General features: G+C 47.7%; 1 protein-coding gene across 9 annotated transcripts in view; it reads right to left on the bottom strand.

Annotated features, from left to right (window-relative positions):
• The window catches only part of SLC8A3 (solute carrier family 8 member A3), a 137,145-nt gene that overhangs the window by 4,296 nt on the left and 116,399 nt on the right, over window positions 1-16,450 (bottom strand). For 5 of the 9 annotated variants that reach the window (XM_086895125.1, XM_086895127.1, XM_086895126.1 and 2 more), the window contains one exon: window positions 8,949-8,966. The exons of the other annotated variants lie outside the window; for them this stretch is intronic. In XM_086895125.1, coding sequence (XP_086751251.1) covers window positions 8,949-8,966 — 18 coding nt within the window. The remainder of the gene's footprint in view (window positions 1-8,948; window positions 8,967-16,450) is intronic. 9 annotated transcript variants of the gene reach the window in all.

Below are 16,450 nucleotides of genomic sequence, written 5' to 3'. Positions count from 1 at the left end.
GACCGCAGAAACAAAGGACCAAGATTTCTGAATATCATTCACCAAGAACAAAGGCAACGTGTTTTTAATTTTTTAACAAAAAAAAACCCTTTAATGTTTCTTCAGTCTGCATTGGTGCTCTTGGTTGACACACACTCTCCCATCACCCCTGCAGTAGCTACAGTTTTGGGGAGACTGAGGTACCAAATCATTCTGCCATTTGGCAGAAGTGCCCTTTAAAACACTTCTCACACCCTGACATGCTCCCTGATTTGAATGGAGTCTTTTTTTTCCCCCTTTGAGTAGAAAATTGTGGTTGGCTCCTTGTGCCACTCAGTGCTTGATCTAACACCCAGACACACAGAACCACAACCACATGCAAACCTCCCATGAACTGGAAACATGAACAAGAAGTAAATCATGAAACAAGTAGGTTTTTCCTTTTATAATACTGTGAGGGTGCTAAGGCACTGGAACAGGTTGTCCAGAGAGACATGAATGCCTTGTCCCTGGAAGTTCAAAACCAGGTTGGATGTGGTGTTGAGCAACCTAGGGTAAGGTGTCCCATGGGAGTGAGGCTGAAACCAGATGATCTTCAAGGTTCCTTCCACCATATTCCATTCTGTAATTCTATATGTAGTTTCTGCTGAAGGAAACTAAACCAGGACCCCGGGTCAGCAGTGTGCCTAGATGACCTTGTGTCAGGCTCAATCTTGTTGATGACCCGATGTGGACATGATTTTCTGAACCTGAGAGAATTTTCAAGCTCTCAGATGCTGGCTGTTCCCAAGGGCAAGTCTTGGGAACCCATTCTCCCTCAAGGATTACTAGTGTAAATAAGGAATTACTTTCCCAAAACAAGACACAGATGTTCTGAGCATGTTTTTCTCTCTTATCCCACCAGTGGGATGAGAGGGGTGTTGTTCCTTCCACCAATCAGGGTGACCTGGTTGGAGAAGCTTATAAAAGGGTTGACAAGACCCCAAATAAAGGCTTTTGGCCTCACAAAAGTGGCTGTGGTGTGGATGATTTCTGGGGACCCTCACTCAATACTTCGTGTCCCCTAGCAACAACCCAGCTAACCCAGCAGGGTGCCTCAAGAGGGTTCTGGTTGCCCAGATGGGAAGAAGCATCCCAAGCAGCTCGAAGGGTGCCCTGGCAGGGTCCCTAGGCCTGGCCCAGGTCTCCTCTTCCACCCACATGCCTAAGTGCAGGCACATGCTGATAAAACTGACATCTCAAGAAAGGGGCTGGGTTTCCCCTGGCTTTCCTGTGCCTGACCAGACAGGATGTACAAGCTGCAATACAGGGCCCAGCTGAGCCTGGGAGTGGGAGCTGGAGCTCTTTAGAACCTGGGAGAGCATATCACGAAGGCAGAGCATCTTGTTCTGGCTAAGCAGTGGGTCAGACATGACCTGAGGTTTCCTTCAGAGGTTACAAATGCTCAGGTAATGCCTTGGATGTGATTAGTCCCATGTGGACTCCAGCAGATCTCATACTTCACACTAAAAATCACACAGAAATTATACAGTCCCAGTGAAATCTATTTATAAACTCTGACTTCTCTCTTCATCTGCCTCGCTAGATTGACTGCAAAGACTGTAAGTCTTGCAAGACCTTCAGAGTTTATAAAGCATATAACTCCTGTGGCAGGTGACATTGTTATAATCCATCACAGAAACAGAAAAGTTGCATCCATCATTTGAAATCAATGATGTACATCAAAACCATCACTGCCTAGCTCCAAGACAGCATCTTCTGGATTTAGGAATCCCCGTAAGTTTAGAAAAAATTATAGACAGGGGAGCACAGCACCTGGAGAATAAGAAGGGCAATGCAGGATGCTGTGGGATGCAGGGGGCACCTTTTTTCACTGAAAGGATAGTTAAGCATTGGAATGGGCAGCCCAGGAAGGTGGTGGAGTCACCATCCCTGGAAGAGATCAAGAAACAAGTGGATGTAGCACTTAGTGATACGGTTTAGTTGACATGGTGATGTTTGGTCAAAGGTTAGACACAATGATCTTGGAGGTCTTTCCAACCTTAATGATTCTGTGATTCCATGATTCTATGAAAATGTTCTGCTTCACAGTACACTTGGAGGCATGAACTGATGATTATCAAGAACAAGATTCAAGGTATTTATATCCACTGGAACAAGGAATCAGATATAATGTGCATCTCTTTTTCTAAGACATAGAAGAAGAAAAGTCCAGTCTCTTGCTCTTGCTGGGAGTGTGTGAAGATGACAAGCTGTGTCCATCAATGAAAATGCAAGTGCTCAGACATCAGTTGCCATAGCACATACAATGTGACTTTGCTTCTGTCTGAGCTTCCCATAACTTGAAGGTCAGGGGTGAAGGCACCCTCAGCTCCACAAAGCCCAGCTTGGCAGATGAGCTGAGCACATGCTGACATGCTGACAATACAGAACTGAGCAAAAGCACTACAGCCATCCCAGCAGGGCTGCAAAGCCCAGACTTGGTGACAGTCTGACTCACTACAACCTTCCCTGGAATAACTACATCCAAAAGCTGTGGTCACAGTTGGTGGTGCAGTCCCTTAGGCTCCTGCCCACTGGTTGCAGTTGCAGAGTGCAGAAAGAAAATGTCTGGAATCTGAGGAAATGCTCTGAAAATAGGGAATACCAAGTAGAATTTCCTCAGCTTAACAACTCCAGGAGAAACGATGCAATGAAACCTCAGTCCCTAATCTAACTGATTTGACAAAAGCCTTTGGCATGGTAAGAGAACATAGAGCCTCACACAAATGTTATGCCTCAAGGTCAGGCTGAACTGCAGGCAGGTCTGTAGGCACATGCAGTGCAGCAAGCTTTTTTATCTCCATAGGAAATGGTGTCCAACACAGCTTTATCCCAGAACCTGGCATCTTGCTTGTGCTAGTTTATGTACTTGCACCAAGCAGGACAGTGCAAGATGTGAATCCCTCCCTGAGGAGGAAGGTCTCCTGTGTGTCTTCTCAGTGTGTGCCACGTCCAGGGCCATTGGGCAGGCTGCATGGGAATGCCCATGTCCACCTCACACCTTCTAGCATGCAGCTTTGCTGTCTCTGCAAGCCACCTGTGGATCACCTGTTGATTCAACAAGCAAGGCAATCAGTTGCCAGGCAGCTCTTAGAGAAAATCAAGCAACATAACCATGTCCAAGAGTATTAACCATGTCCAGCCTAGGGGCTGGATGCTAGCATGAGCATGGGACCAGACACCCTACGAAGTGAAGATGGTGGGAGTCCTGCTCTTCCAGAAGGCACCTTGCCAGCAGACTAAGTGCCACCAGAGGCACCTTACTAGGTAAACCACCTGGAGTGAAGAGACAAGCTGACTAGCAGCAATGGAGACCTGCAGCCTACTGACAGCACATCCACACAGACATGAATAATGGAGGCCCTGATGTCACCTCTGCCATGTGTACGGTGAACTGGGGTGCAGACAGAAGAACACCCAAGAAGGCACGTCAAGGGCATCCTGTGGGGACAGATGATTGAACATGACTGCCAAGCTGAGTCTGTCAGTGTCAGCTGCAAGCAAACCACAGGAGAACAGGCACAGGGAGCACATCCAAATGGGTACCTCATAGAAATGCTAATAGTGGAAGCTTTTGGATAAGGAAGAAAGGAGGTAATTCCTTAATGTCTCATTAAAATGCAGTCACATTTGTGAATGTGCAACAGGAAAGCAAAGCACAGAAACCTAACAAATTTCAAAGGTGCATCTGAAAACATTTAAGTTGCCATTGTATCTTCACTGAGGCTCCATCCTAATGAAGGAGAAAAACACAAGACTGCCATGGCAGTACTGTGCTGGATCTTACTCAATGAACTCATGCAAGTGACCCATAAGTGCTAAATACCAGGCTGCTGACTGTCCTCTGAAATTAAGGCAGTGGCAGGAAGGACCAATTTAGAAGCCCAGCTGATATTTTTTTTTCCCAAACCTATACTTGCCAAACAGTTACAGCAGGGAGCTAAGCACCTTCAAAGAGCGATACGAAGCACCTGCATGATTCCATCAATACTGCCCACCTACTGTTTAGGACACATGAGCATCTTGTGGCAGGAATCTGTGTCAACCTCTGCAGAACACCAGATCCCATCCCAAGTCTGCTCCAGGCCTGTTGGGTCCGCCTGTTTCAATGGGATGCTGAGGACTGACTTGAGCCTGTGCTTACTGACCCAACAGCTGACAAGGAATAAACTCTTGCAACAACCCAGTGGCAGAGAACAATCCAAATGCTCCTGCATTTCAGGGAAGCACTTCAGCCAGCACAGGGTGCATCAGCCTGCCTGTAGAGACACAGGAGGTTGCTATCCCTGCAGCAAGTGTGGAACATGCTCCCACACAGTCTGGTACAGGGCTGGGGTCTGGAAGGGCTCCTTCAGGAAGCAGAAAGAGGATGAAGTGTGTCACACATCACCCCAGTGTGGTAGCCTGAAAAGAAGACTACCAAGGATGAAATCAATGCAAGGGGGAGTGAGGATGGGGGGGGACACAGTGAGAGGGGTGTTGGGAGACAGATTTTAATTTGGAAGGTCAAGTCTGTCAAGGTGAATGCTGCCAAGTTGCAGCTTAATTATTAACTAGCCTGATTTCTGTTTGTATCTGCATCAGTACCTACTTTTCAATGCGGATTGCACCCTAGACTCCCTGCTGTCAACTCCAATTAAGCCTGATAAGGTCTGGCTGTGCCTATCCAGAACAGAGCTTGCCAGGGCCTTCTGGGCTGCCTCCACCTCCTCCCTGGGAAGGAGAAGGTGGCCAGAGAGGGGTTTCCTAGACCCTGTCTGCTACAGCATCTAGGTATGTGCTACCATTGAGTGTTAGGAACCTTTCTGGGCTGCAGGAGCACACGGAGGCTGCTGAGGCCAGGCAAGCTGGGGCTGCTGTGCTAGCTGCTGCACCAAAGTACCCAGCTCCTGGTGCCAGGGAGTCAATGAGTTAGAGAGAATATGCTACAAGCAGGTGAGACAACGGGTCTGGTAAAATCAAAGGCTGGGTGGGAGGAATGAGAATGAAGGAAGCTTTTGCTTGGGCTGTAACAACAGCCACAGCTGATACCCACTAGGTGCTGGACTGTCCAGGAAGCAAGGAGAGTTCTTGGTTAAACCACTCCATGCTCTCATTCTGCTTTGTTCAGATCCCTAAAGCTATGACAGAGAAGGGGGCTGAGCAGCTCCTGGTTATGGTCCTGTCACTGCTGTGCTCTGCAGCCCTGGGCATGTCCCTGCCATGCTCACTGCTCAGCTTTCACCCCACGTCTGTCTCAGTCTCTCTCTCTCTCAACTTACGTCTGCAGGGCCATCCCAGGACTTGAGCTGCAGTGATCTGCAAAGCACTTTCAGACCTGCACATGACAGGCCATTTCTTGGGCTCAAAATACTGTACACAAATCCCCTCCTCCTTGTCTTTCTTCCAGGGAAAGGGGAGCACTGAGCTGTGTTCCCACATTGCACATTGCTTGCCCACTCAATGTCCTTCAGACTGTGGGGATCAAACAGGAGCTAGACATTGCCAGTGGCTTCCTGGACACATTATAAATCAAAGTTAGATAAAGTCCATTTCTATAGTGTAATCTGGCTGCTGCATCTTTTGAAGCAGGCAAAGGGAAGGCCCTGTAACACCAGCAGAGAGGTAGATGTTCATCACCTAGGCGATGCTGCAAGACTATCAAACAACCATGGACCAGTCTGTATTCTCTGACACTTGCTGAATAAAGTGGACTAAAACCAGCAATGTATTCAATGTATTCATGAAAGATTGCTGCAAAGGCCATTTCACTCTCCTCAAGCTATCTCATCTCCATCCATTCCTGGAGCAGGCAGGTATCTGCATGAAGGTCACCCCTTTTGGGGACTATCCTGCTAGGAAGAAATTAGAACAATTAAAATGGGATATATTTTTTTGTTGTTGTGGCTTAATAAAATATAATTCTAGCTAAACAAAGTAAATAGAGAGCATGAATGAGTTCCTCTCTCCAGAGCACTGTCAAGCTGTCAGTCACAAGTGGGGAAGACTTCTGGCTAAAAGACACTCTGGCTTTGGAGATTAGCATATGGATATGCCCTTTACGGAAGCACATGCACACATACAAGCACTGGCAGCCTAGGCTGCCTTCTAAAATGTAAGGAATTTGCTTACTTAGCCCTGAAAGCTATTTTTGAGATATGATACATCCCATATACATACCCCAGCGTTCTTTAATGCTAACTGGGAAATGCTGCACATTCATGAGAGGGAGGTTAAAGCACAGGGCTGGGAACTGAGCATTATTCCACTCCTGGCTCTGCCTTGAGATTGCTGCTGACATGACATCCCCGACTGGCCAGACAACTGGCATCTCTGCTCCTCTGTCTTTCCCACTGCCAAGTGGTCATGGGAGTTTTAATGCATAAATAAACATATTTAGAAATATTTTCTTTGAACTGAATGAATATGTAGAAATTATGATGTAGAAATATCTACCATTTAGATAATTCCATAGCCCTTTTAAGATCTAGATCACTTGAGCCCAAGAACTTTCAAGCAAAGACTGTGCTCAAGCTTTCAGTGACTTTTGCAAAGGCTGGAAAGACCTTGAAAGCAGCTCTTCCACTGCTGGCAGAGGCAGGGACAACTGGAGCACCTTTGCACTTTAGTATCAAGTATTTCCCTATATTAAAAATATACAGAGAGATCACTGCCAGTGTCAAAACAGAAGGTTAAAAACACCCCAGCCTCTCAAGTCTCTCCACAGCTATCCCATACAACTCTGAAGCCTGAATAGTTGGCACTGGACACATGGGCTAGCATTGCATGGCCTTGCAAGTCTGGCTCAGAGAGACAAGAAATTTGGAAGAAATAAATGCTGAGCAGAACCGGTGCCCTGCTGTCATGGGGTAGCTTTACTACATGGGGTAGTTTTTTAGTTACTGGTTTAAAACCACGACACCTGCCCAGTTACTTCACCTTGTATAAAATTCACAGCCCTGTTTCCCTTGGGAGGACCCTGCAGGGGATCCCCAGTCAGGATCCCTCATTCCTCCTCAGATAAGGGCTCTTGGGACAAGAGAGGCATTGTCACTTAGGCTCATCCATCAGGGCACCTACACTTTCTGTGAAGAGAAGGGATCGCTCTTGTGTGCAATCCCAGTATTGGGGGATGTGGGGCTGTGCAGCTGCTGGCCCTGCAGCGGCTGCCAAAGCAGTGTCATGGGAAGGGGAATGCCCAGGGCTGCAGAGGAGAGCCAGGGCACCCAGCAGTCCCAGGGCACACCCCCAGGAATGGGATGCTGCCCAGGAAGAGCTGTGCAAGCTGCTCCAGGAGACAAGGGACGAGGCGCGGGACCGACGGATTCCACTGGAACGTTCAATAATGCAGATTTTAAACAAAGATTCCCGTGTGCCTGTGTAACCTAAATCTAACATGACACGGACTAAACGAGGACGTCGCTTCTCTCCCCACTGATTAGCTGTGATTGCTGCTGAGTGACACTCCAACACGTGCCTGCTGCTGGAGTGAAGCACGTGTGGGGCCAAGCACCGCGAGCCCAACACACCTCACATGCACAGAGGGCACCCTGAGGCAGCTTGGCAAGGGGGGCACCCCAGGGACCCCTCACCAGACAGAGAGGAGCCTCTCCCCTATGAAGCAAAAAGTAACTTTTCATAGCTGCTGATCAAGTTCTCCAATAACAGCTGCCAAAAGCAATCAGGCTGGATCAAAACAATGGGAGGAAAGTTATGTTATTTTAATAGAAATTATTTGGTTCCCGGAGTTCTGATCAAATTAGGCAGCTACTGAATTAAAGCAATGAAATTACTGGGAAGGAGGCTGAGCTCAACTTATTTCCAGTCCTCCTGGATCTGAAGTGGTAACAAAGGAAACCGTCCAAATCATTCCGAGGAGTTTTCCATAAACACCCTAAGCTAAGGTATTTGGGGAACTGGGGATTTCTGCCTGCCACTAGCAATTTTCTAATTAGTCCAATAGCCAGTGGGCTCAGGACATCCCCTGTGCTGCAGATTTGGCATCCTCTGGAAAGGGGCTGGACTGAAGCCCGCGTGGCAAATGCTGCTCCTTTGGTTTGCAGCACAGCTCAGGCATCATGAATGCTTTGGTTTTCAGCTCTGCTTGCAAACCTGCAGGAATTCGAGCCCCTTCTCTGCACCCTGCATGCCCACCCTTATCTTTCAAGAAATGCTTCTTCAGTGGAAATTCAACAGTAATCATATCTGGAATTGAAGGAATAGCGACAATACAGGGGGTGTACATTGCACCACAGCGGGATAAAGACAGACCACTGTAACGGGGACTTCAGGCAAGGAAGAGGGGCTCTGTATGAACACACGTGAAATCCTGACACAGTGAAAGGAGATGCAGAGTGCAGAACCAGAGCTGAGGGTGAGAAGGGAAATGGTGCTGATCATACTCTGGTAGTGCTGCTCTGCCGTGGGCACACCCTGGGGACTCCCTAGGATGAGAGGAGGAGAGCACACAGGTGAAGGCACTGAGGGGTGACACATGACCCTCCATGGGAAGGGGACACCTGCACAACCTTGTACCCTTGCCCACCTCAGGCAACACCGTCCCACAGTGCAGAAATGCCACCTCTCTGCAGAAATCCCTCCCCCAGTGCATCAGCACAACCCAAGCACCACCTAAAAAGAGAGGCTTGAGTCACAGCTTCAGACCAGGCATAGCTGCATGTGCTGCTTTGCAACTGTCTGGATCATTTCCCCCAAACTGCAAGGAAAAATGTGGAATATGGGAAATGCTCTTAGATGTCAATCAATCAATCAATCAATCAATCAATCACTGTTACTTTCTTAATTGTACTGCTCTTAACTAGTCCATGCTAGACACAAACACCATGAGCTGGGGTTGTCTACAACACAACAAACACAAACGGGGGTTCTGACCAAAAGGGACAAAAAGAGAGCCAGAGCAGCCAGAGGAAAGGAGAAAAAGCACTTACCTTGCGTGAGCAGTAGGGCTGTGGTGAGAGAAGAACAAGAGAAAGACAGAGAGAGAGAAAAGAAAAAGAGGGAAAAGGTTAATATCCAGTGTGAAAAAGCTGTTTTGCAGATGAAGGCTGTCAGTGAGCAATGGACATGGTGCAAGGCAGCGTGCGAGCTCACCAGGGCTGCATGTTGGGCACAGGCTGGGGAGCAGACACCACAGCAGCAAGGAGAGGAGACTGGGGTGCTCCAGTGAGCACCACAGCACTGGTTCCCCAAAGTCACCCCTTCCCCCCCACAAAGGCAAAGGGATGGGATGCAGCTGGGGGCAAGTGGCAAGGAGGGGAAGGGAAAGGGGGGAAGGAGGGTGGTTACCCTTGCCACTGGGGCCTGACACAACCCAAACTGACCCAAAGGCATGGGAGGTGCCCTCGCTTATGCTGGGTATGTGTGGCAGGGCTTGGCACAGCTGAGGAGCCCCAATAAACTTGTAGGTATTGGGAAGAGAAGGTGATGGACAGCTCATTGAGAAGAGCAGCATCTGAGGGAGGCACTGATAAAACAGATGGCCTCCAGTGTCAAAAGGGGCAGGGGGTAACACAGACATGCATCATCCCTCAGGATGATGCCCTGGCTCACCTACACCTATCCCACACCCCACAGGTACCATTTTCAGAGGGTCAGGGTGCCTAGAGGAGTACAGGCACATATAGAGCATCACTGTTTGAGTCCTCCTGGATGTCTTTGTTCCAAACTGCTGGTCGGCCTGACAGTGCTGCATGGACACAGGCCATGCAACGTCACCACAGTGGGATGCAACTGCCTGACAGGAAATGTAACTGTGGTCCCCTGAGATTTGAGGTGGGAGAAAAAGAGGAGAAAGAGGCGAAGGTCCTTGGAAGGGATGACGTTACCCTGGCTTGCCATACAGACACAGCCTAGCCCCCTTGGGCAGTGACCCCCTGACTCTCTTCTCTCTTTATCCACTCCCCAGAGCTGTCACAAAGAAACATCTGGCTGGATCCCTCTTAAGGGTAACCCACAGACAGCCACAGCTTACATCCAGGTACTAAGCCAGCTACAGCAGAGTCAGTATAGCAAAAAAACTCAAATGCTCTTTGAGGAGGGCCAGGTTTGTGCCTTAGCTTTTCCTACTTTTCTTTCAAACAGCAAACCAATCCCTGAAGACTTGGTTGCATGTGATGACAGTATTGTAATTACTAACACTTATTATCATGCATTTGTAGTCTCAGAAGCTTAAAACTCTGTACAGAGTCAGTATTAACAGCCCTATTTGACAGATGGTGAAGCAAGCAAAAAGAAGCTAAAGGGAACGTTCTGCAAACTCAGAAGTGGGCTGGAGTCCAAAAGCGCTAATTTTCCCAGACTTGCTTGTTCGGGCCTCTGAAAACAGGCACTTTTATATAGATGCACCCAATTGTATCTGTGCTATTTGAAAGTGATTTCCCAAGCAATTTATCAAAGGTTGCACAGCACATTCATGGCAGAGCCAGGGAAACTAATCCTGAGTCCTGACATCCAGTCACTTCCTTGCTCTGTTGAGCAGCTTTCCCAACAGCCTGCAGAGAGACATTGACCCAGTGAAGATCTTCATCCACTGATCCATCTCCCCAGCTGGAAGGACTGTGGGCAATCCAAGAGATCTCCCTTGTCCATGAGAGCAGGTAGAGGCACGGTGAAAGGTGAAATGAAGAGGCTCCTTGCTGAGCATCCCTTCTGTTTCAGGGTCAATTCCTTTTGAAAGCAAAAAACTTTGGGGAAACTATTTATGAGTACACTCTGCATTAAGTGCAGTGCCACTGAGCCAGAAGATGCAAGGGGATGTTTGCTCTGCCTGCACCACCTCCTGTCGTCCACACACCTCTCCTTGAAGTCTCTAACAGGCTCATTGGTACCCCTGGTAGCGTGAATCTGAAGTTTTCCTTGTAGCTCTGTCCTGCTGCAGTTCGTGCTGTCATGTGTCCTCCTTACTGCTCCATGGTCTTCTGGTTCTCCAGACAATGTGCAGAAATTTAATTTGCCTTTTGCAATTACAAGCATTAGTACAATGGGTCGATTTGGTGTTCATATGTAATATAATGAAATATTACTGGGACCCTAAGCTACTGTGGCTGTTAAAAAAAAACACTGGTTCCTCATATTTTTAAAAACTGTTATTATACTGCTCTGGGATTTGAGTTTATTTTTTTTCCCTATTTGCTTGTGAGCCTGAAAAAGAACAATTTTTCTTCCCTTTCACTTATGATATGATACATGAATATTTGAAGAAGCCTATAAAGCTATGAATGAAACATCAAGAATACAGCATGCAGAAAGCCAAGGGATTATTTTATCTTTATATTTCTGAGTGAATGCTGTGCATGCAAGCAAGAAAATGATTTCACGGACTAAAGCTTTCTTCCTGCACACACATCTGCTAATGTGCCCTTAGCCCTGACCTGTAATGTTTCCTGACAGCCCATCTGGGGATGCTGTACCTGTACCAGCTTCACTGATGGCCTCTGTGTTGTTCCCATCCCACAAGCCCCCCTCCACTCTCCCCAGCCTGGGCTGCATCCCTCCAGTCCTCCCCAGGGCACCTCTCCCTCTCCTGCACTGCTGCTCTGCACATCACGCTCCTTGTGGGGCCAAGCCAGGCCACCTCACAGCTCCTGGCATCTCAGGTAGTCTCAGAGGCTTAACATGTGTACTCTTACAGGGGACTGCTAAAATTAGCTCCGCAGCCAAATCCAAAATAGCAGTCCCAAGTATCCCTTACCTAACCCTTGCATGGTGTGATTGTGGACAAACACGTGTGCCTGCAGATAAGGGGGCTGCCACACTGACTCACCCAGGAGGACACAAAGCCTTTGGCTCTGGATCCCTGTTCCTCCTTCACTGGGGTTTCTCAGCCCTGAAGGCTTGCTTTTGACTAGGTGAAGTTGAAATTGCATGCATGAACTCTGCTTCCCTTGCCACCCCTGGAAATGGACAATTTAGACCTGAATTTTAAAAAGTTGCTAAAAATCTGTTTACTAATAAGCCATTTAATCTGCATGGTTTTGGTGTACTTTGAGGTCAAGTTCTGCTGTGACATGCATGTTGGTGTGGGTTGCAGATCAGGAATTTCATTACGTCCTGTGTCATCTCCAAAAAGCTTAAAGCAAGAGGAACCTGGCTTGGGATTGAAGCAGACCAGCAGTCCCGTGGTTACAGCAACCCAATGTGCTGAATGTGTGTCCCAGCCTTTTTGTAAACAGTGAAATACTTTTCTCTGCTCTTTACCTTACTGAGAGATTTGACTATGCTGCTTTATTCTGGACTCATTCTTCATTAACATAAATCTTTTCTAATCAGTATCCCTGAAGTCTCAGAGAAGCCACTGTGAAGATAAAGTTAAAGGCCTGGGATTTAGAGAGTGAGTTGAAATGAGGGAAGGGAGGATGAATTTTGAGGAGACTCTCAGTTACACAGCAGGGCAGTCACAGGATGCCAAAGGCAAAGAGAACACAGTGCCTCCACCCCCTGCACACTGGAAGGTGACCAAGAAGTGACCATATGAAGCACAGACTCACTTCCCCAAAGAGATAATGGTCCTCCATCTTCCAGATGTAACTGCCCACAGGCTCTGCCTCTAGATTTGCTGTAAGGTGAGTAAACTGTTTCCCTAAGAGATTGTGAAGAGATGTAAGCATGGGGTTTTTTACAGGCTAAACAAGGCAGAGATTTTGCAGCATTAACCTGAATGCTATTATTATTGAAGTCAATAGCAAAGCTCTTGCAGACTCCACGAAATTCCTCTCCATCAGGAGAATCAGCAGCATTCAGCCTAATCACAGAGCTGTGAGAAAATTATTAATCCTTGAGGGAGTGAGGTAACAGCAATCTAACATTTTTTTGCTATTCTCATCAGCAGCTGATGGAGCTGATGAAGGAGTTTCTTAGGTTTTGAACTTCAGAAAACTGCAGCACATGTATCAATACAGCTTATCTTAAACAGGTATGGATCTTTGTACAAAGTCAAATAATTTCATCAATATTTTGATACAGATGGATCAATCCAAGCTGGGAATCCTTCCTTCTTTGCAGTTTAATCCTTCCTCTGTGACTCCCAGTCACATCCTCCCTCTGGGCACAAAGCTTTCCCATCTGAGGTGCTAACACTTGATTAGAAGATGTGCTATGAGATCTGTCTGCACCAGCTGACTGTGCTGGGAGGGCTGAGAAGACTTCAGACAAAATCCTCCCAAGCCAGGGCACACCAACCAGCTGTTAGCAGTGTTTGCTCTGTACTCCCATTTCCAGCAAAGTCTTATCTTGTGGGAGACGTGCTTTCTGAAGCAAAACTTTGCATGAAGGTTGTTAGTCCCTTTTACAAAACATAACCCTCAAGACTCAGCCTTCAAGCACCAGCCCTGAAGTTGAATCTTCCACCAGTGTGCCATAAGCCGAATTCTCACAAACTGATTCCCAGTAACCCTCATGTAACATATTTTTCCAAATGCCATTTGCACCATTATTTGCAATCAAGTGAAATCTTCCAAAGTAGCCTCACTTGCCATTCAGGCTGTATCAACACTAAGATTAGCCACAACTGAAGCAGAAAAGCAACTTCATCCAGGGAACGCAAAGCAAGTTTTTCTCTTGTAATCCAAGGCTGTGGAAAAAGTATGAAAGCTGATGTGTGAAGAAAGTATCACTCCAAAATCTTGCTGGGACAGCAATCCACAATCTGAGTTGTGAGCTGACACAATAGCAGAGTTGCTATGAGAGCAAGAGTCAAACCAACAGACAGCATCTCATCATAAAGGAAGAGACTCATTTCCCTGCAGGAACCCTTTAAAAAGGTGCTGACAAAAGGATGCCCAGAAATGTGGTTCAGGGTGCAGGGAAGTTTCAAAACCCTGCAGCACTCAGTAAACAATGATTCAGTTTACATGACTTTGCATATGGAGGAAAGGTGAGACAAGAAGGATTTGAAGATTAACTTCTTGGAAATGGAGAGGACAAAAAAAAGTCAGGAAACCTGGGAAATGGCCAGGAGGATAGAGAAGAGCAACATTTATCATCCTGGCCAAACAAAGAATGTGAGTCTCTCTCTTTGATTTCTTTTTACTCATTCACTTTTCTATAACAAGTTTGCATCAAGCACCATCTTTGCCAGGGCTCTGTGCATCTAATATGCCACTACTGAGTCAGTACTAGTCGTCATCACAGGCCAGGCTGGCAAGATACCAACCTCAGATACCTGTTCTCATCTCTTTGAATTATTGGAGCACATCAACAAAAAGACCTGCTGTAGTAAAACTCTTGATGTGATTTGTTTGGATGATCAGAAAGACTTCGAAAAACTCCATCTGCAGAAAGTGACTGATGAAAAAGAACAGATGAGAGACAAAGCAGATGTAGCATTTATGCAGCAGAAGTAAGTGATCAGCTCTCCTTACAGCAAGGGTTAACAACTGAGTGTCCCAAGGCTCAAAGCAGCATGACTGATGTAACTGGGGATAAACAGTGAGGGGCAGCATCTGCAGATAATGCAAAATGTTCCAGTTCAAAGGCTGTATCAGTGGCTGTTCTACAAGCCCTGGTCAACCTGAAGACAGGCATTTGTGTTTGGACCGCCAAAGGAACACTTCTGAGTAGAGATGATTTCTCCTCCAGTAAGGTGCTAGCAGGTGCAGAGAGCAAGAGCAATAGGATGAATTTCATGCTGAGTTTTGGCACCCACAGAGATCCTCCTGGAGACCCCTGTGCCCCACAGCTCTGATTAGGGCCAAGGAGAAGTTCCCTTGACTGGAGGTGACTGTATTGGCAGGTTGTACACCACAGACAGCAAATCAACCGTGTGGCAGCAAGCCCTGCTCCCACCTGCCATCCTCCTCCACTGCATGTCTGTTGGGAACCACTGCCAGCACAGCCTGCAGTAGTGTGGGTACCCTCAGGGACAGCACTCTGGGTCTGAAGAGCACCAGGCTCCAGACTAAGTTCTGCATCCCAAAATAAATCACTCAAACTCTGCCCAAGGCTGCTTTGAAAAACACGTACTACTTCTCCCTGTCATCAGCTCTGCCGTCACTCCAGGGAACATTTCACCCCTGATTTCATCACTGCCACCTATTTTGTGTCCCTAAGGTAAGCTAGGAGCTGCCCTCTGCATGGAGAGGTCCTGGGCTGGGTGCAGCCCCTCAGCACAAAGCAATGTTAGTGCAGGCACAACCGGCTGTCTCGGCATGACCTGGATTGCAGATTACTGCCAAACATGACTGCCATTCATCTGAGATGCCCAACACCACCCTGCTTCCAGAGGAGCCAGGAGAGGCTCCAAAGACACTGCAAATAGCTGAGAGCATTGATCCTCCTACAGCACCGAGGCACAGGCTCAGTGTGACACAGCAAACTGATGAGCAACAACAAAATGAGGACACACTGTCAAGAAAACCACATGTTTTGCAGCACTGGGAACAAATGCATGAGTAGCCAAACCCCAAAGAGACTCTACCTCAAGAGCCACGGTGCCTGGTCTCCCAAGGAGAGGCCACAGCTGTGCTTTGCCCTTGCTGTGTAAGTCACGTGAGGGTACGTCCATCACCACAACAAAACCCAGCAAAGTCCCAGCTAGGTGACTGTGGTGTGGGATTTTCCCCCTCTGTGGGCACGGGGCGATGGCAGCACCTGCACGATGCTGGCAGGAGCAGGTGTGCCGGGGTCAGCACGAGCATCCCTTCCCAAAGCCGCACGGCACGTCGTGCGATGGCCGAGCGCGTGCCTCCTCTGCGCCGGGAGCCAGCTGCTCATGCATGAATTCTGTGGAGCTGCTGGCCACAGCATCTGCTCTTGATCGCTCACAATGCTCGCTGCGGGAAAGCCTCACGTAGCTCCTTATTCTTCATGCCAGGCACAAGGCAGGCTCAGCGGAGATGCCGCAAAGTGCAGCACTACGGAGCTGGGGATCTTTCCAGATGCCCTGGATTTAGTGTAGCGACTGTGCCACCTTGTGCCAGCAACATTTACAAATGCAGGTTAATCTCCTGCCTCTTAGATGTTAAAACCATGGTGCTCTCACTCTGACTTTTCTCTAAGATCCTTTTCTCTAAGATCCAGGGCCCTGTGTCTCCTCCCTGGCACGGTCCTTTACTTCCTCCAGGCAAAAGAGGGTCTGTCCGAGGGTGTGCCCTCTGCTCCTGGCCTGCAGGCTCTGTGCTGCAGATCAATATAGTCCAGCTCTGACCTCTTCTCTGCCTGTTGCAAATCAGACAGCCCCACTGACTAGAGCTGATACAGATGTAAGTAAGAGACATATGACACAGCAAACTTGCTCTGTAGTCCTAGTAATAATGAGGATGTTTTACAATTGGTCCACTTCAGGGGCCATTCAGATTTTTCTCAAACACTTGTTCTTATTCAGCCAGGTGCAACGTGACCTGTGTAGGAAAAAGAAACGTGGGACTTCATAAAACCAGTCCATTTCTGACTCTGTGTACTTATTCTGCTCATTGTTTAGAAAAGGATGCAGAAT

Source organism: Cyanistes caeruleus, chromosome 6 (genome assembly GCF_971803275.1).
Source record: "Cyanistes caeruleus chromosome 6, bCyaCae1.hap1.1, whole genome shotgun sequence".
Lineage (NCBI taxonomy): Eukaryota > Metazoa > Chordata > Aves > Passeriformes > Paridae > Cyanistes > Cyanistes caeruleus.
Note: the sequence above shows the minus strand (reverse complement) of the source record. Positions and strands in the feature narration are given on the sequence as shown.